The sequence below is a fragment of the Equus asinus genome, chromosome 20 (genome assembly GCF_041296235.1).
Source record: "Equus asinus isolate D_3611 breed Donkey chromosome 20, EquAss-T2T_v2, whole genome shotgun sequence".
Classification (NCBI taxonomy): domain Eukaryota; kingdom Metazoa; phylum Chordata; class Mammalia; order Perissodactyla; family Equidae; genus Equus; species Equus asinus.
Window position 1 is genome coordinate 53,200,319 of NC_091809.1, and position 25,721 is coordinate 53,226,039.

A 25,721-nucleotide genomic window follows, 5' to 3' on the forward strand; every position below is an offset into this window, starting at 1 on the left:
CTTGCCTTGTCCCTGTCTTACGGGAAAGGCATTCCATCTTTCACTACTAAGCATGATATTAGCTGTAGGTTTTCTGTAGATGCCTTTTATCAGGATCTGATTTTTCACAACCAGAGCTGATTGGGCACTGCCTACCTATTTTCAGTTAAAACATGGGAGCTGCCACAATTCTATACCCGCTCTGACACAGAGATCACATCTTTAATGACCATCCCTGTAGCGCCCAACTCCACTGGAGCCACAACCCAAACTGCCATCAGCTATGGGCAGGTACAGTAGACGACATTCCTATTGTGGCTCATCATCTAACTCTTTAGCATCACAGAATTCCCAGGCTCCTATCCACCATGAAATTGTCGGCCTTGAAAATAAGCAGTACATGCATTCCCTCTACCGGAACGGGGTACAAAGTGTACAAAGGAGTCCCGACAGTGTGTTTGGGGCGGGGGGGCGGTGCATAGCAACAGTAGTAGGTAGGTCCAGGGAGTTAAGGTGTTCTTGATCCGGCATTAGAAGTTATAAGCTGAAATGCATCTTCCTGCTGGTGTGTGTGTATTGAAAGTGCAAAAGTTATGTGACTTATGCTTATATACAGCCCCAGAGCAATATTGGTGGCTGTCAGCTTGTAGAGTCTTTATCAGTGATTGGTTACATAAAAGTAAATTAATGGGAAAAATGTGTATATGTGTGTGTGTGTATACATATGTATGGATAGATGTGTATCTGTATATATTTATTTATATATATAGATACACATATATATGTAAGCATAAAGTGATCACATTTTATGAGGGATGTATTCTCAAGGATTTTGAAAACTGTTGCAGTCTCACAATTCAAGAGTTATTTTCTCAATGAAATAAAATGTAAAGTAGGGAGATGGTTCTTATAGTTCATCAATGTATAATTCTCATATTATATTTGTTTTAAAATATACTTAGGTACACAAACATTTGAAACAAAACTTTTTACATTACTATGTGCCCCTTTCAAATAATCAAAATTACTCCATGCTTTAGCACAGATGACAATGGAACTTAGGGACACATTCCAGTAAAGCTGATATTAGCTCCTGGTGCCAGCATTTTATCCATTATACAACAATTTTCATCAACTTAAAGGTATGTACACTTTAGTGCTGCTTTAATTTTGGCAGCATTCTAGCTAAGGATTCAGAGTTTTCTCCTAAATTAACAGTAACACGTACTATGACAGGTTTTTGGCTTTCTTCATAGCATTTTATCACATCTAACTTCTGTTCCAAAATAACTCATTTTCAGACGTATTTTTCAGCATTAGCACTTAATGAATGTTTGGATAAAACTGTTACGGGCTTTAAAAATGATATTAGATTACAACCACAGTTTAAAACAGCATTACAGTCAACAAAAATCACACATTCAGATGTCTGTAACCAGCACAGTTCACATGACACTGACAAAGGATGGCAGGTATTTGTTTATCAGCTAAAGTGGCACCATGATAGCGGCTGTAACAAATGCAAAATTTACAATTCACACAGCCTGCCAGCTTGAAATTACGGGATTCCTGACAAAAGTTTTGGTTTCCACAGTATTTCTGATTTGCTAGAGTAAGAGCCTTAATATTGTTAACCTGCACAATTTCAAATTTGCATAATTTAAAAATTACATTAAGAATAAGTAAGCCATAGTTATTGGCTAATTTCAAGGTTGGTGATGAATAAAACTTCTCTGGACTGAGGGTTTTTTAAAAACAAAACTAATGATATTAAGCTTTTGCACAAATGCTCAGAAATTCTGCCATAAAATTAATTCCCAGAGAAAGCTGGATATCGGCAGATTATTGCTCCTTTCCTTTCACGTAACTTGAGAGTTTGCCAACAGGAAAAGATCGTTTCGTGTGTGTGTGTGTGGGTTTATTTTATATTAAGATCGTTTTGTAGATCTATGATGACGCGACAAGACATACTGCCCGCCCCTTACCTCACCCCTTTCCCAAACAAAAATCCAGACAACAGCCGTGTGGGAATATTATATATAAAGAATGTGAACTATATAAAAATATAAAATCTAATTTTCTATGATCTAGCATAGCCAGAAACACATTATATCAATAAGGAGTCAATAAACATGAGGAATAAATATAGATTTATATGAACATTATCAGAATCTCCCAATTTGAATAATTTCCCTCAAAACATACATAAGGAAACAGGTAATACAAAAGAAAAAATAGTCTGAGATAATAAACTAAGTAAATTTGATCAGAGAGGTGTAACTGCCCCCTAGTGACAGAATATTACGATACACTCTGAAAACAAAGATCATCCAAAATCTCTATATATTAATATAAGTTGAAAATAAGAATGCTTATAAATTTGTGTTGCTTCCAAAATTTACAATTGTCCCTTTTTACTCATTTATTCATTCATTACTTCACTTCATACACAATGAGGACTAAAACAGGAATGATTTTATCCTTCATCTCAGTCTCTTGGAAGAAAGATGCACAAGTAAACAAAGAAATACATACTTAACAGATTGTGACAAATGCTACGAAAGAAATGAACAGGATGCTGTGATGGAGAATAATGGGTTCAGGGTAATGAGAGAAACCCTTTTCTGGATTGGGTGGTTGGGCAAAGCCTCACTAAGGAAGTAACATACAAACTGAGACCAGACAGATGAAAATCCTGTATACTGGAGAGGGAGAGAGCGAAGGGTTCCAGGCAGAAAAAAATGTAAAGTGCATACAAAGTCTCAAAGGTAAAAATTCTGGGTGAGTTCAGCTCTTGAGAAAAGGCCACTATGGCCAAAGTGAGAGAAAGAACGATGAGAAATGGGGCAGGGGAAGAAAGGCAGATGGGGCCAGATAACGCAGAGCCTTCTAGACTACGGTAAAGAATGTGGATTTTATCCTAAGGAAATGGGAAGTGATTCATGGTTTTTAATCAGGGGACATGCTGATGTGCCTTATGACAAATCACCCCAAGTGCAGCGCTCAAGAAAAGCAGCAGATTGGCACAGTGACTGGCCAGCCCTGGATACTGACTGCAGGGATGGAGAGAACAGGATGCACTGGACACATTTTAAATGGAGGCACAACTGACGGGAGCTGCTGCTGGACTAGAGTTGGGGGGCGAAGTCAGCCTCGTTTGAATATGGGATTCATCTGTGAGTATGACTTACGACAACAGCAACATTTAGGAATTAATGAAATAGCTACCCTATAATGTCATTATAATAACCTCTTCTTTATAAAGACAACATTTCAGACTTCTTGATAGCATTTCTTTCAACTTTCTTCTAGAAAGTGCCTTAGGCTTAACTCTATCTTTTGTGAACCTAGTTTATCTTATCTCAAGTTTATATTTACATGCCAAAATTTCTGGACATGTTAAGATCCTTGATCTTCAAAGGTTCTCTTTTAAGTCTGCATAAATGAACGAAGAATTCTTATCAAACTACTAAAGATTGCGTTGGCGTTAAATTTTCTATATGTCTGGGGTATCAGGGAAAAAAGATTATTTTAGTGGTTATCTCTGTGTGATGAGATCATGGAGGTCTTTTTTAATGAATTTTTATTTTGCTATAACAAACAGTGAACTTGTATTAATAACTATATTAATGATAGCTAATGTTCATTTTAAGCACTTGCCTGGGTTAACTCATTTGATCTTTACAGCAGCCTTGCAAGGTAGGTACTAACATTATTCCCATTTTACCCTTGAAAAGATAAGGTATGCAGAGGTTAGTACCCAACTCAAGGTCACAGAGCGGGTAACGTGGTAGAGCTGGGAAACAAACTTGGGTAGGAAGACTCCATTCTTAACCATTCCAGCCCATGGCTTCAAAACCCATGGCTTAAGAACAAAGTGTTTTTAATTGTGACTGGAAATATGAATTCCATTTCACATCATGACCCAGGACACATATACTTTGTAAAATAGCTAAACAAATATTTCATGAAATCATACCCTTACAAAAGACTGTGTGTTTTTATATATTCTGTTCCTTTTGATTTCTTTAAAATCCTAGCTAGGAGCTACTAACCGATTTCAGACCCACTAATGGTTGAAACTTGCAGTTTGAAAAAACAATGCACTACAATAGACAGCCACAAACAATGAGGGAAAAGATATTCTTAAATTTTTAAAAAGTTACTTTCAAGTATTAAGATCACATACTTATTATGCTTTAATTTAAACAAAATTAATGGAAAGCAACTCATGAAAATTACTGCAAATAAAGTTTTTTTGAGAAAAAATGTAGCTTCACATAAAATAGAGGTTGAAAGTTATTTAAATAATGTTTAAAATTAATTTCCATTTTTCTGTCAAATAGCACATTTAAAGAGCTTTTGCTAACCAATAAAAGCAAACAATATCTCATCAGAAAAATAGACAAATAGTGTGAGCAAACAATTTATAAAACAAACTTTACTAGGTAATTCTATCCCTAAGAATTTATTGTAAGAAAATTATAAAATATATACATAGAAAAGTATTGCTGAGGATGTTAACCTTAAGGTTATTTATAATAGCTGAAAATCGGAAGCCACCTAAATGTCCATAGAAGGAGATGGGTTAAATAAATCATGGTATATCCACATACCAGCAAAACGTGCAGCTGTTTAAAATGCTATTTACAAAAGAATATTTAATGTCAGATATTCTCCCATGGTACAGTCAACAGGAAAAAACAATGTGTTTAAAACAGTAATCTTTTTTTATGCCAAAGACGTTGGTCCTGAAATTCTCAAATAACTCAAAACTCAAGTCAAGACTAATTTTCTCACAGAAATAAACACAAAGAGGGGCAGGGCTGGCGTGCGGATCATTGCAGCATTTCCAGCACTTTCAGCTGCACAAACATCAGCCGGTGGAGACCGAGGCACACGACCAACAGAGCTGCACCTGCAACCCTGTCACCAGTCTTGGTTTCCAACACCCTTGCCCAAGAGATTGTTGCGAACTTCAAAATATTTCTGCTTTTTACAATCACATTTTCTAGGCACCTTCGTCTATACAGTATCTACCCCTGAATTAACAACACGGAAGGTCAGGGTGACTGTTTAGCCTTCTTCACAGTATTGTCAGATTTCACTTTCATTCCAAAGGTACTGGTTTGGGGGTGCATCTCAGCACTACACCATGACTTCATGAAAGTATTTAACACTGTTATGGGATATTAAGATTTAAATTTTTTCAGTAGCATAACAGTCACAAGTTCCAATGCACACAAACAGCAGGCCAGTCCACTTGCTCCTGTCAAAGATCAGGAAATATTTCGCTTTATCAGCTCAAGTGGCTCCACTATGTGGCATTAGCACAAACATAGTTTACAAGTCACCATGAGGGTCAGCTTTAAAATTAAGCAAATCTCTTCACATTTTAAAAATGTGGATTCACGAAATTTCAAAAGTTATATAATATGGAACTTTAATATTTCTATATAACCCTTATTTTATGTAATTCATGTTTACATAAAATGTAACCACAATACATATGTTTTAAAAGGCAAAGAAATGTTATTAGTGGTGATGGAGAGTAGAATGGACGATTTTTACTTTACATGCTTTTTAAATTTTCCAATATTATCTACAATGACTATGTAGTGATTTTTCAATCACATAAAGCCTTGTTATTTTCTGGCTTTTTAACAAAAGCCATCCTAATAAGTGTGAAATGGTACCTTATTGTGTATACAGATCATTTTTATATAATAAAATAGACTAATGCAAATACTTACAACACTTTCTAGTGTGAGATACTGTTTTGAAGACATATATTAATTCATTTAATCCTTATAAAAGCCCTATGAGGTGAGTACTATTATTATCCTCATTTAATAGATAACCAAAATGAGGCACAGGGAAGGTCAGTAACTTACTCAAGTCACAGGGTATTAAAGTAGCAAGTCACTAGAGAAAAAGTCAAAATACAGAGAAAAGTGGAATGAAGATGAAAACCTCACAATCAGATCAAGAGACAACCAACATCAAACATCTCCTTCTAGTATTTTTTTAGTGCACTCTGAAAAATCAAAAGCAACTAAATACACTGTGAGTTCACTTATAAGCATCTACCTATACTATTACAAAGTCATTGTGAACATTATTTGTAATGGATGCATACTATAATTTAGAAATGCCATCACGGACTTAATTCCTACTGTGAGACCTTTAGTTGTCTCCTCTAATTCTTTTTTAAACATATTTTTAAAATAGATAACCCATTCACACTGTTCAAAATTCAAAAAGTATAAACAGTTTTCTAATGAAAGTCTTCCTCCTGCCTCCCCCCACAAACAGGTAACCACTAATATTAGTTTTTAAGACTCCTTTCAAGAGATTTTTTTTTTCCTTTTTAACACAGCCATATAATATCCCATTGGATGACTACGTATGAGTCCTCTAACGATGGGCATTTGATGGTTTCAAATCTTCTGCTGCTACAAATATCTCTGCAGTAAACAGCATAGTATTTACATCTTTTCCTAAAAATGAGATGGAATTTGTGGAGAAATTTATAAAAACAGATTTACTGGATCACAGCCTCCACATCAGCCTTCTCAGAACATAAAAGATCAGCTTTCTCAAGGGCAGGAAAAACATTTGCTTTTTACCTACCCTCACACAGAGTAGCAACAACCTCCACACATTTAGATGTAAACATGCCACAGAACACCGGCACAGTTTCCTTCAGTTCTCTGAACTTTTATAATAGCTGACTTAACGTCTTTGTCTAGTAAGTTCAACACCTGGGCCTCCTCAGGGACAGTTTCTATTGACTGCTTTTGTTTTCCTAAGTATAGGCCACACTTTCCTGTTTCTTTGAATGTCTTTAATTTTTTATTGCAAAGTGGACATTTTAAATAATATAATGTAGCAACTGTGCAAATCAGGATCACCACCATCTCCTTTGGGTGGTGGTGGTTGTTGGCATTTGTTTCTCTAGTGACTTTCCCGGACTAATTCTCTAAAGTCTATATTCCCTGTAGCTTGTTGCCACTGAAGTCTCTACTTGGTTAGCTTAGTGGTCAGCCAGATGACTGGCAGAGGTTTCTCTCATTGCCTTGAACCAACAAGTCTTCCACCGTTTGCTGAGGAGCTCAGGCTGTGATTAGGCACATCTTCAACATTCACGCAGTCTACACATCTGTCTTGGCCTTCACTTGCATGGGACCTCAGCATCAGGCAGAGAGACTGGGGCCTTCCTGGGTCTTTCCTGGGCATGAGCACAGTCCTGCACAAGTGCACAGGCTTCTAGATCCCCAGAACTTTTCAAAGCCCACTATGGGGATCTCATTCTTCAAATCTTCCTTTTACATTTTTGGCCAGGCTCTTGTTTGCCCCCCGTGGCATCCCAGCCTCTGGCAGCTACAATGTTAAACAACTGCAGGTAATTACTTTAGACCAAAGTCCCAGGAATAGAGCTTTCCCAACAGAGCAATCTCTGAGGCAGGTCAAATACCAATTCCCTGGGATGGAGCTTTTCTGGGAAGCTGTGAGACAGGTGACAGCGTTGTGAAGATGGGACTGAGGAACTCAAACCCAGCCTGCCCCTCCAAGTGGCAGCATGTCTGCTCATTTTCACAGCTACTGTCAATCTGAAGCTGCTAGTTTTTAAGGCTACTGCAGAATTGGGGGAGAATACGAGAGGAGGCCAAGTTAAAATGCCACAAATCCTTTTGTTCTTACCAAGGTAGGCGCAGTGCCAGGCACTTCATTTCCAACATCCCATTTAATCTTTAACAAGCCTATGAGGTTAGAACTAATATAATCCTATTTTACAGAGGGGGAAACTGAGGCATACAGATGTTAAAGTAGCTTGCTCCAGGTCTCATGGCTAGTAAGTGACAATGTTGGTTTATGAACCATAATCTGTGATTCCAGTCTATGCTCAATTACTGTGCGAGGTACTACGTTTCATTTGTGAGAGAATAATTCAGAGAAAGTATGTTTAGTTAAAAGTATAGCTGAATATGAACTCATGAGGGAGATCAATTACACATAAATTTTATAGAATATGTTATATATAAATTATCAATGAGTTTTTTCCCTAAATTAGTCGTTCTCAACCATGGTATGGATCTGAATCATGTGGAGCTTTTACAAAACATACCTGCACAAATACCATCTCCCTGTTCTATCTAAGATGCACACAGGTGTCTGTAAAAGTTCTACACAGATTCTCAAACTCAATCCCAGCCAAGAATCACTGCACTAGACTAAAAAGCTCCTGAAAATTAGAACTACATCAACTATTTCATCACCTAATTTATATAACAGGTGTTCACGCAGGAAAGATGCTTCTTGGAGAAAATAACATAGAGAAAAAACTAGAGACATAGGAGGTAGAGAGACTAAGTGCAAATATTAGCCCTCTTACTTGCTACATTTATGACCCAGGGAAAATTAGCTTCTCTGGTTTCTTCATCTATAAAATGGAGGTTAAAAAATATCTCTCTCTCTTAGGGTTGTTACAATAATAGATAACATATGCTGGAATGCAGTATGCACTCAAATGGTAGTTAATATTAACCCTCAAACTGAACTCGGATTTAGAAATTCAGCAAATACTATTAGTGTCAACTCTGGACAAAGTCTACTCTGTGAAGTTATCTGAGTGATTACAGTCTTCTAAGAGCTCACAAAGGAGAGAGGCATTCTCCCTAAGAAGGAAAACTGTGAGGAGCATTAACAGAGAGAAGTATATTTAATATATCCTGGGAAAATGGAGGAAGAGAAATAATTCTGATCTGGAAAGCGTTCTTAAAAGTGCAATGTGAACTGTGCCCTGAAAGAACCATAGTCAGAAATGCTGCCTGGACTTTACTGCCGACCACTGGTTCTCAAACTTTAACATGCATCAAAATCACACGGAGGGCTTGTTAACACACACATTGCTGAGCCCCATCCCAGACCTTCTGACTCAGTAGATCTGGAGTAGGGCCTGAGAACCTGCATTTTGCACCTGACACTGACGCTAACAGTTAAAGGAACCCTCTTTGAGAACCACCATTCCAGACAGAGAAGGTGCTTGGGCAAAACTGACAACTGACATATAGGGTGTCCCTGAACTGTAAGATGACAGTTTCTGGGACATGGGCTTTGTATAAGTGGTTAAGGAAAATAGTCAGAAGTCTAGAAATGAAAATAAAACACTTAATTCTCTAATAAAACGTTGATAAATTACCCTTCCTAGGAAGGTGAGCTGACCTTCAAAACTATGTATAGTGATGGATGTTAACTAGACTTACTGTGGTGACCATTTCACAATATACACAAATAACAAATCATTACGTTGTATACCCTGAAACTAATATAATGTTATATCAATTATATCTCAATAAAATAAAATAGCAAGTAAAATAAAACTCACTTAAAACAAAAAAAAAACACTGCATAAGCTCAATCTAATCAAGAAGACACCAGTCAAACCCAAAGTGAGGGACAGTTACAAAATAACTTACCAGTACTTTTCCAAAGTATCAGAGTCATGAAAAACAAGAAAAGACTGAGGAAATGTCACAGATTGAAGGAGACTAAGGAGATACGGTAACTAAACACAACGCAAAGTGGGATCCTGGACTGAATCCCAAAACAGACAGACATGAGTGGGAAAACCAGTAAAATTCTATAAGTCTGTAGTTTTTTAGTTATTGAACCAATGTTAATTTCTGGGTTTTGATTATTGTACTAAAGTTATATAAATTGTTAACAGTGGGGGAAGCTGAGTGAATACTCTCTGTACTGTATTTGTAAATTTTCTGTAGTCTATATGGAAATAAAAAGTTAAAAAGACTAGGGTAAAACTATTTAACTACCCCTCTGTGATAATGACATTTATTATCTCTAACCTGGTATCTTTCACCCCTACTCACTACTCCAAGCTTTGTATCACACAGGTAATCAGCAAGGTGATGAGGCAACAGACTTTTGGGCACATAACTAATTAAATGTACAAAGAATAGAAACACAGTGTCATTCTTATTCTTTATAAATGTGAATCTAATACTAATACTTCCTGAATTGTAATATTTTACTTAGCATGCTATAGGTTAAAATTCTTCGAAAAAACAAAAAGTTGAAATCTACCCAAGAGTTTCACTTATAATTTTTTTTTTGAGGACAATTAGTGAATACTGAGCTAACATCTGCTGCCAATCCTCTTCTTTTTGCTGAGGAAGACCGGCCCTGAGCTAGCATCCTTGCCCATCTTCCTCTACTTTATATGTGGGACACCTACCACAGCATGGCTTGCCAAGCGGTGCCATGTCCACCCGGGATGTGAACCGGCGAACCCTGGGCCGCCAAAGCAGAACATGCACACTTAACCGCTGGGCCACTGGGCCAGCCCCTCACTTATAAAATTTAAGAAATGTTCCATACTCACCAAAACCATCAATATCTAGATTATTTTCAATCACAACATCTAGTAGAGAGTCGCCGACTTTTCCTTTGGCTGTTAATGTTTTACCATCGCGGTTGATGAAGTGGACTGTTACTTTATCTTCTGAGCTGGAAAACGAAGCAGCCCTTTGTTATTTTTAGTAATTGCATAAGATACTTTAAAATAAAATAAGTTTTAAGACACTAAGGTCGAATAAATAGGGTTTTGTGTGTGTATTTGTGTGTGTGTGCACAAATATGCTCTTTTGTAGTATTTTCTTTTCTTTCCAAAGTTTATTTGGGAAGACACCAAAAATCAGAAGCATGTCTATCTACCCACCTACTAGGAGGGAAGCTCTACCACTGTAAAGAAAAGAGCAACTAGAGTCACGATCAAGGCCACCTTCAGTGTGCATCTCCCCAGTGGTCATCGTCACGGTCACGTGAAAACATTGAGCAATCATTATCACTCATCAAGTCTACTTTGCTCTCACATAGCTCTCTGAAAAACAACGTCCCTATGACTGTGCCCCTAGAAGATTAGACCACAGCTGTGGAGAGCTTTAAAAAAGCAAATCGTTCTGCTATCAATAAGGCAAGTGCTGTCCAAGTGGCTGATAGTACCTATCTACCCTGAAGCTTTCTGAGTATCTGATAGTTTTCTGAGTATATGAACATTTCATTTTGGTCCACATTGTGTGCTCAAAAATCAAAGGGACTAGAAAAGGTTTTTATTTGTTTGAGTCTGTGGGAAGATAAATATAATACCTCCTTACATGTTTTACTATAGGATATTATATCATCTATCAGTTAGCTGACTTAAATTTCTTCCCCTTCTCACAAACATCACTAAAAAATTTGGGAAAAGAAATTATAGGAGCAACTAGATCTTTAGCCTCCGCCACTGGTCATCTCAATTTTTACCCCTCAATTGAAAAGACATACTTCAGGTTAAAACAGTCAGTTGTAATTTTCACTACTGCCAATAGATGGTAATAGTCTATCAAAGAAAACTTTGTTTAATGTAGGTAAAACCTAGAATTACATAATTTCAGAGCTAGAAATATCTTGCAAATTATCAAGTCCAATTATCTCATTTCACAAACGAGGCAACTGAAGCCCCTACTGGATAATGACCTCCCTGATACTTCAATGCTGACTGAAGAGCAAATATTACTTAAACATTATCAAAAGTGTGTGTAAGAGAGAGAGAGGGAGAGAGATTATCCCTCCAAAGGGCCTGTGGTCTCCAACTTCTTCTCATAGCAAAAAATACTTTTAAAACAAATATTCCCAAACATTATTCATGATTCTCAACTAGATGCCATTTTTTCAAGGTAAATACAGCTGAGAATGAAGATATTCTGGGGGCAGGGACACCACTGTGGAGGTTGCTGAAAGAGCATAAACTAAGCAAGGATGTGGGAGACACTGGCCTAAGAGATATTCAGGAGTAGAATGAAAAGGTTTTGGTGACCACCTATATAAGGCAGACTGAGAGAGAGGGAAGAAATAATGTTAAAATTTCCAGCTCGGACAATTAGCAGGTACAGTTTAACCTGGGGTTAACAGAGAAGAAGGAGCTTTGGGGAAGATGGAAGTGAGTTCAAGTTTAGACCTGTTTAATTTAATAATAGCAAAAAACAGATGAGACTGTCTAGAAGCTAGATGGAAATAGGGGTCTGAGCCCAGCACAGCAGTCTAGAAATTTGGCATCAACAAAAGCTTGGTGGCTTGAGCTACAAGAAACACAACAGCAAGAAGTGCATCATTTATACACACTACTGAAAGCAGAGGTTTGGGGATTGCTGTTCTGGAGCACTCCAGAGCTAAGCTTACAGCAGGAATTTTAACTCTTTGACATCAGACTCTTCTGTAAAAATAGGGTCACAATCAACGGATGCAAAAAACGAACCTATCACAGAGTAGAGCTCAACAAACACCAATGAATACCTTTTATTTAAAGCCCCAGTCCTTTCGCTGCTAAGAAGCCTAAATGGCTGCGACATATTAAAGCTATACAGCCCCAGAAAAAACTCAGAGTAAAAGCCATAATAGGTTTACCAAAGGACAGGAGAGGAAGTGGAAATGAGAGAGGAAAGGGAATTGTGCAGTTGAAAACATATGGAATGTAAGAATCAAAAGACGTAGATTCTAGCCTTGGTTCTGACATATACTCATTAGATGACCATGAAAGCCACTTACTTCCTTATGGGCAAGATAAGGACAACAATGACTTCACCAAGCTGCTGAGAGTATTAAAGCATTATACACGTGCTTTATCCAAGTAACTTTATCCATTCACCGTTAACAATTGGTCTTGGTGGGTTTTGTAGAATTTCTTCCCCAAATTCTAAGAACTAGCAAAACGCTTTCAGCTGTTCCAGAGAAGGATAAGATTTTACACACTAGGAAATAAATATGATCCTTCTAAATCCTATATCACCATCAATTAATCAGCCAGCACCACAAACAACTATTTTCTTCACTTGTTACCCTTTACTCACTGCCATTTATTCTGCTCAACCACAGCACACATTTTAATAAAGCTGTCAGGTGGTGCTGCAGTGAAGTTCTTAACAGACGTCTAATGCAGCAGGAATTACGGCTGCTGATGGCCACTCTTTCACTAGATAGGGTAGCCTGGGGCAGTTGGTCCAAGAAAACACCCCGTCTAGGGCTCCCTATTTCCATAGCCAGCCTCACTCTTCCAAATGACCCTACAGGCTAAAGAATTATCAGCTATCACGGTGCTCAAAAAACAAAACAAAATAAAAAACTACTTGAGTTCTAGTCCTAGTTTCGCCAGCTACTCAACAGGAAATTTTATTTCCATTTATCTACCCCACCTACCTCACAGATTTTCTTAAGAGTCAAGTGAAACAATATATGCAAAGACCCTTTGCAAATTAAATCACTACAAAATACAAAGTATTGTGTCAGGGCATTTTGGAGTAAAAAGAGTTTTTCGACTCTCAATTACTTATAGCTTATCTAAATGTTAAACTTTAAAGACAGAACTACAGCTTCTAGACTGCTCTGTCTAATCGAACTGTGTGCACTGACAGAGAGGTTCTATACCTGTGATGCCCAATACAGTATCTACTAGCCACGTGTGGCTATTGAGTACTTGAAATGTGGCCAGTGCACCTGGGAAAATAAATCTTTAATTTTATTTAACTTTATCTTAAACAGCCACATGTGGTTACTGGTAAATGTGCTGGACAGCACAAGTCTCAGATAATAAGAGTCAGAAAATCTAATCGTAGCTTCAAAGTCTGTGATAAGAAGCACATGGCCATCAACTGAAACTGTGCCAATGAGGGGGAAAGCAGGATTAGGCAGGAACAGAACAGATGTGCTTCCCTTTAAGACAACTTGATACATCCAAATTCAAACAATAAATTTGGGGGAGATAATTCCCATTTACAAAAGCATTCAAGTCCTCTTAAATACTAGTTACACAAATATGTTCAACATATGTTCTACTTTATACACAATTTTTCAAGAACACATCCATGCTAAAAAGCAGGGCATCCACACAGAGGGAGGTCCAAAGCAGGGAAGTGCAGGGGAAACAGGGACAAATAAATCCGGCCTGCCTTCTCCATGATCTCCCTCACAGTTCATGCAACAAAAATTTATTGAGCAACCACTACATAACAGGATTAAGGGGGAAAATATGAATAAGTCCTAGACCCTATTCGCAGGGACTTGATCAAGAAGAAACTAGAAAAAGCACATACAAATCGAACACTCTTTCCCTCCAGTTCTTGCTTCCTGCTACATGACAGCAGGGGGTCAGAGAGCTGTTCTTAGATTGGCATTTTATAAGGCTCCACTATGTTGCTAAAACTCCGAAATTACGAGTAAGCTTTATGACTATTATATTAAACAAATATGCCCAAAAACATAAAACTTCAACATATTTGGGGGGAAATTTTTTCACATCTCTTTCAACATTTAATACAAAACACTCAACACTGTGGGCCTAAGAAAAAGCTGGTGCTGCTACCGGCTGACATCTCCTGAGCCCTCACCATTCGCGAGGCACAAGATTACCTGCATTATCTGTATTATCTCATTTATTCTTCAAATAACCCTAGGAGGCCTATACTATTGTTCTCCTCCATTTACAGATGCAGGAACTGAGGTTTACAGAGATTGAGGAAGTCAGACCAGTTAGTAAGCGCCAAAGCCCAGTTTAAAGCCTGCCGTGCCACTCCAACCAGAAGACAGCATATAAGGAAGCACAGGAGACAGAGGGGGTGTACTCTACATGGACATTCCCCTGATAGTGACTGGAAATAGAAAGGCCTAACAGAGCAGGAGAAAGGCCCAGAAAGAAATGGCTGGCTGGGATGTCCATGGGGAGCATCTAACGAAGGTCACTGCGAGTCCCAAGCAGAGAGCAAAGGTTGGATCCGAGCAAAACGCACGGGCAACCAGCGGCAGCAATGGGCCCGGCTTTCCTGAAGGCACAGGCGGCGCCGGGAGAGGGAGATCGGGGTTCCCACGGTCCCCTTTCCCGCCAGGCGTCAGTGGTTTGCAAAGGAAACTTCGCAGCGCGACAACGGAGACAGTGACGGCACCGAGAGACCAGACAGGGCCGCCAGGAGCACCCCGGAGCACGGAGCGAGAGGCTGGCCATCCGCAGCGGGCGCCTGGCACGCAGGAGCCAGCGAAGAGCCGGGGGAACGAGCCGTCGGGCCGAGGGAGCGCTGCCGCCCCGAGCGAGAGCCCCCCCAGGCGCACGCGCGCGCAGCCCCACGCTCACCCGCTCCGCGCCGACGTGCTCAGCGCCCGCAGCGCCGCCGCGCCAGCGCCGCCCAGGCCCAGTTCGGCGCGCCCGCCAGACCCCGGGCTCCCGGGGAGGCCGCCAGCGCCCGCGCGGGGTCCGGCGAGGAGCAGCCACCGACGGGCCGCGCCGCCGAGGGTCGCGGAGGCGGCGCACAGGAGCCGGGCGCTCCTGGGGGCGGCCATAGCCGGCGTTCGAGTACAACCGGATGCGACGCAGGCCGCGCGGCAGCGGCCGCGAGAGGCTCCGCGAGTACGACCGGACAGCCGCGCAGGCGCCTGACGCCTGGGGGGCTGCGGCGAGGGGCGCGGCGGCTGGGGTCCCGGCGAGTGCCTGCTCGGTGCCGAGGGTTCCGCGCGCCGGCCGGGTGACCTATAAATCCATTAGCGCCCGGCGTGCGGCCCCTCCCCCGGCCGTTCCCACGCCTACGGGACGGCTTTTCCTTAGGGGCGGGGCCAAGCGCTTTGCTGTTTTACCTGCTGATCGGGTTTTTGTCTGAACCCTGCTTTGTTAGCGTCTGGAGTTGCCACGCAGGATCAATAAATTTTAAAACCTGAACGTCTGACGGAAAGATACAGTAAAACAACCCCCAGTTTACTAAACCACTTCTTTCTGTTGTGCACTTCCCCTCCGTCGCCGTAAAAAAAAACCAATGTTATGTCATCTTGGAGTTGAAATTAGAGTAAAGGGGAATTTTGGGCGTTGTCAAACAAAGGGCAGGAGGAAATTTGAGAGTGCCAATAGGCGTGATACAGGAATAATGAGGACTATAAAGTTATACATGATCAAAATGATGAATAAAGTTGGGGAAACTGGAGAAGACAGGTAATAGTCCTAGGCCTTGAATGGCGGATAAATGCTCGTTGAGCAGGTGAAATCCGTAAGCCTTAACAGGAAACTTTTTGATGAACTGACGTTTTTAAAAGGCTTTTACAAAAGCCAGAAAGATGAATTTAAAAATACCCTTTATCCTGGTTAACATTGTTGTGGTGAAAGAGACTGGGCTTTGAGATCAGAAATAGCAATGTTCAAGTCCAAGGTCCACCACTTTTGAGCTCTGAGACCTTGGATAAATTATTTTCTCAGAGAATCAGAGTTTCCATAACACTTTAACGTGGATAAGATGTTCCATCCTTCAGGGCCATCCTGAGGATTAGGCAAACGAACACGCACCACCGCGTCGTGCGTCACAAACATCCACCCATAACTCTTCCTGGGCCTTCCTCCCTAAGGCTGCACTTAAAGCGGCTAAAGGCCAAAGTGCAGTGGATGTTGCAAATATGCTAAACACAATAAAAGATACTTTAAATAACGTTCAGAACAGGAAACTATAGACCTGAGTAAAGTCCCTTGAGATTATGTCTATTGGGTATTGAACCTGATGGCAGAGAGATGAGTCTTCAGCTCCTAAATTGCCTCAATTTTCTTTTAAAGACAAAGACTTTCAAGTTGGAAAGGGCACACAACGCTGGCAAGTAATCCGGAAGAGGAGGTTGCAAAAGAACAGTTAATTTTTCTTTATAAGATCAAGTCTCCAAAGTCAGATGAATTAATTGTAGAAAGAGAACTGGGAAAAAATCGCAGATGTTACTTCTCAGCCTTCCTGCAGCAAATCCAGCTTCAACTAGGTTACCGCACTTAAGAGTTTTCCGCTTTGTAGGGTAGTTGTTTACATAGTTGATCTTAGTAGCCTCCACACTACCAGGTCCAGGGCCTTGAGTATATCAAGGGTTCAATAAGTATTTGTGAATAAATTAATGTTGTCATGTAACTTTGGTTAGTAATTATCAGAATTCATGAATCATGCGCATGAAGATTAAAAATGAAAGAAATGTTCTCCAGATTTTCAAAGGCGGGTAAGGATTGATTCTAAAGGATTGCAGATACCAATATTCAGCAGAATTCCAGAGGGGATTTATAAACATATGTCTCATGAACACAGATAAAAAAGCAATGTGGGATTTCTGAGGATAAAATTTTCCTGATGTAGTTCTCTGTCTTATAACACTTCCACCCCTGCACATTCCTGTCCAAATCCATCCACAGTTTGAAGCTCATCGCAAATTCTCTTTCCCATGAAGTGGTGCCTATTCGTCCCAACAGATCATCCTTCCTTCCACTGAATGCTTAAGACCTTTGTTTATTCTTTTAAAACTTATAGAATCTGTCGTTTCAAATACGATAATGTTCATAAAAATGCTTTTAAACTGTCAAGTGTCATAAAAATTCTGATTCAATGTTGATTGAGCACCTACTCTGAGCTTCCCGGTCCTGGGCGCTCCATCACACATACTTTGTGTAGCTCCTCTAGACTCAAACTGTCAAGAGTAGGGCTGCTGTCTTATTTATCGTCATATCCCCAGGACGTGGCATCACGCCTGGTACAAAGCAGTCATTTAATAATATCTTGGTCAGAAACTGTGTTAGGAACTTTTCATAATTTTTATCTCATTTCATTATCACAGCAACTCTACAGAGTAGATATGCTGCCTTTCATCAACAAGGGTCTGTTGACATGAGCAGTGTGTAAATCACTCTGATAATGCTGGAGACCCAGCCATGAACAAAACAGTCCCTGTGCTTTTACTGTACGGATGAAGGAAACTGAGGAGCACAGGTTGTGACTTTCTTAAAATCATACTGCTAGTAAGTTGTAGATCCAAAATTCAAATCTAGGTCTTCCTGGTCCCAAGTTCAGGGCATAAGCACAAGAAATGATCATTTTATTACTTTGATTGTATATTTACATATATTATTATGTACTATAATATATATTATTAATGTATATTTATATATTATTTTCTCAACTCTATATTCAATAGTAGATGCTTAAGATTCTACACAATCCATATAATTTAGAGATAAGGTCAGAAAGTGTCATCATCTAAATTTAAAAAAAGAAGTACAGGGGCCAGCCTTGTGGCATAGCAGTTAGGTTAGCACCCTTAGCCTTGGCGGCCCAGGGTCACCACCCGGATCCCAGGCACAGACCTACGCACCATTTATCAAGCCATGCTGTGGCAGGTGTCCCAAATATAAAGTAGAGGGAGATGGGCACAGATGTTAGCTCAGGGCCAATCTTCCTCAGCAAAAAGAGGAGGGTTGACGGTGGATATTAGCTCAGGGCTAATCTTCCTCAAAAAAAAAAAAAGAAGTATAAAATTAGACCTTAGTATATTTTGCCCCAAGAAATTACTCACTCCACTCCTTGGTGATTTATTAGTATGGTTGATGATGTTGGCAAGTTTCCTAAATCTAAATTAAAAATGTAACTAATATTTAAACAAATTGCCAACTTTATTTTGATTGATTTTCCTGCCTGCAGTTTTATCTCACTCTAAAGCATCTTCCATATTGCAGTAGGGTGATCCTTTTAAAATATTGATAGGATCATGTTGCTTTCTTTTTTTTTTTTTTTTGTATATCAATAGTTCCTTGTTTTTTACTCTGAGTAGCATGCCATTGTATGGCTATATTACAATTTCTTTATCTATTCACTCCTTAGTAGACATTTGGGTTGCTTCTAGTTTTCGGCTAAATAAATTACTATGAACACACATGTACAAGTATTTGTATAAACATGTATTTACTTTCCTTTGGGGTAAATACCTAGGAATTGGCTGGATCATATGATAGGTGTATATTTGACTTTTTAAAAGACTTCCAAACTGGTTGGTATCATTTTACATTCCCAGTGGCAGTAATGAAGCTCCAGTTTCTCCACATCCTTGCCAACATTTCACATTGTCTGTCTTTTTTTTTTATTATAGTGGCTGCATTGTGGTATTTCATTGTGGTTTTAATTTACATTTTCCTAATGACTAATAATGTTGAGCATCTTTCCATGTGCTTATTTGCCATCCATATATCTTCTTTGGTGAAGATACTCAAATCTTTTGCTCATTTTTTTATTAGATTGTTTGTCTTCTCATTGAGTTGTAAAAGTTCTTTATATATTCTGAATATAAGCCATTTATAAGATCTATGCTTTGAAAATATTTTCTCCTGGTCAATGTTATCATGTTAACTTGATCATGTTACTTTCTTGATGAAAATCCTTGAATGACATTCCATCACCCATGGAGTAAAACAAACTGCTCAGCTGGACACACAACACCCCTCAAACTTTTTCTCCTGCCCGTCCATCCTGCTCATGCCTTTCCCTTCGACAGGTTATGTACTCTGCCTGCATCTGGCTATGCATAGCCAGCTTCCAGGACTCAGTCCTTACAGGAACCATAGTCTGACGTGCAACTTTTGTGAATCTTACACACTATAAATCCCTCTGTCATGGTTTACAATGAAATCATTATATGCAAATGAGAAGTTGAATCAAATGGCTTGCTTGGTTTCAGGTCCCATTTCTTTGTTAAGATTACTTTTGAGGTGATGTCATATCCTTCGAATATTAACTACTGGTTATCTCTTTTTGTGATATTAGCCACTCCTGATGATCAATTCACTTGGGGTTGCAAAATGCTGGTGTTCTAACTCTATCATTCCTTCTTCATTGATTACCTAGACTGCTTCTCTAAAGACAGTCTTGCCCACCTCTTCTATGCAGATATCCTGAAGTGGAGCTTGCATAGGAAAGGCAGGATAAATGCCTGATTGTTTCCCCTTATGGGTCTGTCATACTTACAGGTTTATGCATGTTTTCTACTTATTCAAAAGCTGGTTTAGAAAGTTATAATCTTCTACAAAATGGTGTATTTCACCTAAATTTTCAAAATCTATTGGCATAAAATTTTTCCTAGTATTTACTTATCTTTTTAAAACATCTCTGATATATCTATACTGATATTGCTTTTTGTATCACTTGTATTATTTTCTGGGTTACTTTTTTCTTTGAATAATCTCCCCAAAAGTTTATTTCATTAGTCTTTTCAAATAACAACTTTGGACATTGATCTTCTGTGCCCAATCTTTGTTTTCTAATTTTATTTATTCATTTATCTTTATAATTTCCTTCATTTTAAGTTCTTTGAATTTACTTGTTTGTTCTTCTCCTAATTTCTTGATCTAGATATTTAGCTCATTAATTTTAAATTTTGTTTCTTAAAAGAAGTATTTATATTTCTCTAAGTATTTAAATTTCTCTAAGTAGTATATTTGGCTGTGTCCAGAGTTTGAAAAGGAATATTTTCTTTATTGTTCAGTCTAAATATTTTCAAACTTTTCCACTCCATTTATGCTTTGACAATGAGCCATTTGGAAGTGTGTTTCAAATGTCTAAATGTACAAAGGTTAGGAACCAATAGCACTGCAGAAGCAAAGGTCAGTGAACTGGAAAAAACAGCAATAGAAAGGTTCCAAAATGACATCTGAAGATAAAAGAGACTGGAATAAAAAAAAAAAGAACACAGCATTATTGCCTGTGTGACAGTATCAAATGATCTAACAGTACTTCTATTTGGAGTCTTAGAAGGAAAGAGAAGGAGGCTGAAAAAATGATATTTTTAAACCAACAAAACTTGATGGAGCTGTTGCCCCCAGACTCTCACTGAAGGACCTTATAAAGAGGATGTTTGTGGTAGGCGGCTTCTGACGTGGCTCCCAATGATCCCTACTTGCTGTGATTGACACCTAGGTGTAATCCCCACCTCTTGAGTATGGGCTGGACCTAATGATTTACTTCTAACAAGTAAAAAACAGAAAAAGTGATGGGACGTCACTCTGTGATTAGGTTACAAAAGCCTGTGAGTTCTGTCTTGTTGGCTTACTGGCTTACTTGCTTTGTTGAAGAAGCTGCCATGTTGGAGAGGCTCACAGGGCAAAGAACTAAACATGGCTTCTGGCATACAGCCAGCAAGAAACTGAGAACTCAGTCCAGTTGTTCACTTATGAAGAACTGAATCCTGTCAACAACCGTATGTGTGAGCTGGGAAGCAGATACTTCCTCAGTCGAGCCTTGAAATCACCATGTCCTCAGCTGACACCTTGATTGCTTCCTGTGAGACATCCTAAAGCAGAAAGCTCACCGAAGCCATGCCAGATTCTGATCTCCAGAAACTGTGAGATGATAAATGTTGTTTCAATTCATTACATGTTGGAGCAATTTGTTATGCAGCAGTAGATAACTAACACAGTGTTCTTCAAGAAGAGTGAAATTGAATCCAAGAGGAAGAACTAAGAGGCAAGAAGAAATGATAAGCAAAAAATTAGCAACCATATGGGTAAATCTAAATAACAATTGATTGTAAGATAATAGTAACAACTATGATCTCATTAGAGGATAAAAATAAAAACAAGATAGAACTATATCATTCAACCAATGTATCATGTAAAACAGGAAAGGAGTAATAAGAGCCACAGTGCTATTGGCAGTATCCTTTCTCCCTTTCTTCCTTTTAGTAACAGAATACCCTGAATTTTACCTGAGCACGTGGCTTACCAGCTAGAAACCACATTTCCCAGCTTCTTTTGCAGCTACGTGTATCCCTGTAACAAATTTTGCTAATGACATGCAAATGAAAGTGATATGTACAACCAGATAACCTTTTTATAAGGAAGCTATTTGCTTCTGCTCCTCATTATTTTCCTTTCCCACTGGCTGGAAAATGGCAACAACCAGAGTGATCACACAAGATGCAAAAATGAAGGCTAACATTAAAGATGGGAGAATGGGAGAACCAGTCTGCCAGCCTGGGTATGACCTCAGGTAGCACAGTTGCCTACAATGCTGATGCTGCAGTGCCCCTACCTGAGCCCCCACCCTGGCCCACCTCTGAAATGTTCCATGGGAGGGAAGTTAACATTGATGCAATTTAAGGTACTTATTATAAAGTCTCTTTGTTACCGTAGCTTAGCCTTTATCCTGACAAATACATCATTAAGCTCCAAAAGAAAGAATAAAAGGAGGGGGGGAAATCATGTAAAAAATATGTATTTTAAAAGGATCAAATGAAATTTTGAAGCTAAGTCCCAATGTTTCAAAAGTAAATGGACTAAATACACCAAGGAAAAGGCAGACTTTTATTTAGAATGCAAAAATTCTGACTCTACCACATTTAGAAGATAGACATCAAAATTATAAAGACAAAAAAGTTGAAGATAAAAGGATAGAAAAAGAAATACTAGGTAAGTACAATAGAAAGAAAGTTAATTTGCTGTATTGCTGTCCTATTAAATGGACTTCCAGGGAAAAAATGCATTATAAAGGATAAATGGGTTCAGTATATAATGCTGAACATTTACATTAATCTGGACTATCTAGAGACTTCAAATTTGCAAATATCTAAAAACACATCGTATATGTTATATATTATATATGAAAGAATTTTATGAAAATGGGCAAATATGTAATCATATTGGGAGGTTTTTTAACATACCTTTTTCAGTAATTAATAGATCATTCAGTGAGAATATAGTAAATTCAGCACATGTAGTAACCTGTATTTAGTTAAATAATCCAATTTTCCAATAAGTACAGAAGGGACACTTACAGAAATTGCCAATGTACTGGATAATAAAGAAAGTACCTTTAATTCTCAAAAAATTGATATCATAGAGACCACAATGTAGACAAAATAAGTTAGAATAAGGGTTATTTACTTATCTTTGTTCTACAAAGTAAATGCTTCAGAAGGTGGATAGAAACTTTCCAAATGGAGTTATGTGCAGGCTAACTACCCCTGAGATATTTACAGAATTCTGATATTTCAGTGTCGGCATATTTTCTTTTCAGGACCACATTGCACTGCAACTCAGTAACATACGTTAGTAACTCTTTATTCACACTCTCACAATTGAAAAAGTTAATGTTAATGCACAATGTTAATTCATTTTCATTAAGTTTTAAGTCAGAGAAAATGGTCTGAAATTCCTTCAACTCTACAATTTTAGAAACGTGGTGTAAGCTGTATTTTTAATTTCTGAAATTTAGGTCAAACTATTTCTTGCCAAAACAGTTTCCAAAAGATTCAGTTTCATCAGGCATGAGAATATCATCCAGTGCATTTGTACACCCTATGTATGAATGTCCCGGTAGAGACAGAGTCAGCATTGCCCTTGATGATACCAGTGATTTGAATTTTTTGCCAATAGCTCAAAAGTCTTCTTCAGCCTCAGGCCTGGACTAAGCCATCTCGCATGTTTGTAGAACGGCAAACTGGCATATTGTGCACCTAATTCATCTATGGTTCAAGCCAGTGGAATATATAGTTTTGGCGCTGTTTATTCATTCATGACATGTTTCATTTTAATTTTTTTAGTACAAAATATGTAATAAATGGACTTCAGTGCTATGGCCTTGCAAAAAAATGCTACCTTGGCTTATTAGTCCTCTTTTGCTGCCGTAACAAAGTATTATCTTGCAGTTCTATAGGTCAGATCTGAAATCAGACTTACTGAGCTAAAACAAGGTGTCAGCTGGCCTGCATTCCTTTCTGGAGGCCCTAGGACAGAATCTATTTCCTTGCCTTTTCTGGCTTCTTGGGGCCACCTGCATTCCTTGGCTCACTTCTGTCTTCAAAGCCGAGAACACCTGGTCTCTCTGACGCTTCTTCCATCATCTTATCTGTCTCTGACGACAGCAGAAAAGATTCTCCCTTTTAAGGACTCATGTGATTAGTTTGGGGCCATCTGGGTAATCCAGGATAATCTCCTTCTCAAGGTCCCTGCCCCTAATAACAACTACACGACCCCTCTCACCATGTAAATTAACTTATTCACATGTTTTGAGAATTAGGACGTGAACATCTATATGGGCCATTATTTTGCCTCCCACTCTTGGGTTTAAATGTCAAATAAATTCAGTGTTAACACTAACCAGTAGAGGATCCTTTCCATTATCGCTCTTACTTTCTGTGCTGATTTTGACCACTGTGTATTACTTAAGGTTTCAAGACCTTCCTCAGCATACAGAAGTAATATGTATTGTGCCTATCATTGGTACCATGTCCAAATATTCTACAGTCACATGAAATTTCTTACTAAGAGAAAAATAAATATGATCATAGCTAAGTTTATTGAGTGCTTACTCTGTGCCAAGCACTCTTCTAGGTTCTTTACATGTTTTGACTTATCTAATCTTCATAAAGAACCTTATGAGGTGGGAATCAGCATCATTACCATTTTATTGATGAATAAACTGAGGCACAGTTTATATTTAAGTTAAATGAGATTTGGGGTGTTACCAAAAGAAATGATACTAGATGGCCTTTGATATAGTAGTTTTTATAACATACAAACTCAGTGTATATGCTGTATATTTTATATTACATTCAACAACAACAACAAAAATGGATTTATTCACCTGTGGAGTTCAGAGGAAAAATAGAATGGAACCTACACATTTCCATTTCTTTGAATCTGAAAGAAACACCTCTGCTGGGTGAGTGTGCGTATGTGTGTGTGTGTGTGTGTGTGTGTGTGAGAAAGAGTTTAATTGACTCAGTATCAAAAGAGATTTCCTCCAGTTCTGTTTTTCATCTCGTTTCTGCCATTTTTGCTCTATGAAATCTGTTCAAGACATTAAATGTGTATTATTTTGTGCCGGGAGCCGTGGCTACATCATTTGATTGGCTGTTTGACAGGGTCCAGCCGATTAATGCCAAGGGGTGCAGGGTCGCCCCTTGGTGAAGAATAACCGGCCGGCCCCTCACACAGTTCTGAAACCTGTGCTGCTTCTAATTGCCCTTCATTCCTTTTCCTTTCTTAACCTCTAGTTTTCACTCCTTTGGGTGGCTGCTTGGGAGGCACTACCTCCCGGGAAAATTAGATATAATAAGAGAATGTGACCACCTGTAGGTAACTTTCAAGATATTTTTCAGTTAATTTATGGAGGAGCACACAGTCCCTTTTGAGACAAGCAGAAAGGAATCCTGCCCAGATAAGATGTCGAATTAGGTTTATGGCCTCCATCTGGTTAATGTTTCCTTCTCCCTCCAGTTCTTTATCTAAATATATATATGCATCGTCCTTCTAAGTTTGCTGGTTAATTGGATGATCAAGAAGTATCTATATATTATTCTTGACCTGCTTTCTGTTAAAATGTTATAGAGGTTTTCTCCTAAAAGCAATAAATAATAAATAATTGATGAGTAGAAGGGCCGAGGGGTGCAGGGATGCCCCTCTGTAAAGAATGGCCGGCCGACACCCCTGATATTTTCTGAATTATACGCATGCTTTCTATCAAGGTTATGTCTATACTTATTTCTGTTTTTTATTCTTGAAGATATATAGTTTAGCTTAGCTTTTCAGCCCTTTACTTTACTAACAAAATGATATTTTCTCCGGCAGTGTGCTTAAGGGACTGTTAGCTCTACAATCTAAAAGGCAAAGGAATGCTTTCACCCCATAAAGGGCGTGAAAATGTAAAGATGTTTAACTGCCCGCTGAGAATGCAGATAGCCCTGGGGATAAGATACCCTGGAGTCGCCTTTTGTTCCCATTAACCATCTACACTAATGGCGTAAATGATTGAGGGAGGCAGAGATGGCTCCACCAGGATGTAACCAGACGGACTGCTGTCCTGTCCGGAGGCCTGGACCTTCTCTCTTTGATTTAACTTTACCATGAATTACAACAGATGCCTAGGTACCTA

At 38.8% G+C, this 25,721-nt stretch overlaps 1 protein-coding gene across 4 annotated transcripts in view; it reads right to left on the reverse strand.

The window, feature by feature from the left end:
- The window catches only part of FDX1 (ferredoxin 1), a 38,833-nt gene extending 23,226 nt beyond the window's left edge, over positions 1 to 15,607 (reverse strand). The window contains exons 1-2 of one of the 4 annotated variants that reach the window (XM_070490326.1): positions 15,155 to 15,567; positions 10,382 to 10,506 (exon numbers count right to left, since the gene is read on the reverse strand). In XM_070490326.1, the coding sequence (XP_070346427.1) occupies positions 10,382 to 10,506; positions 15,155 to 15,360 (331 nt within the window). In that variant the 5' untranslated portion in view covers positions 15,361 to 15,567. The other 3 variants (XM_044752470.2, XM_070490324.1, XM_070490325.1) reach the window with 3 other exon arrangements.
- Between the last annotated feature and the right edge of the window lie 10,114 nt (positions 15,608 to 25,721).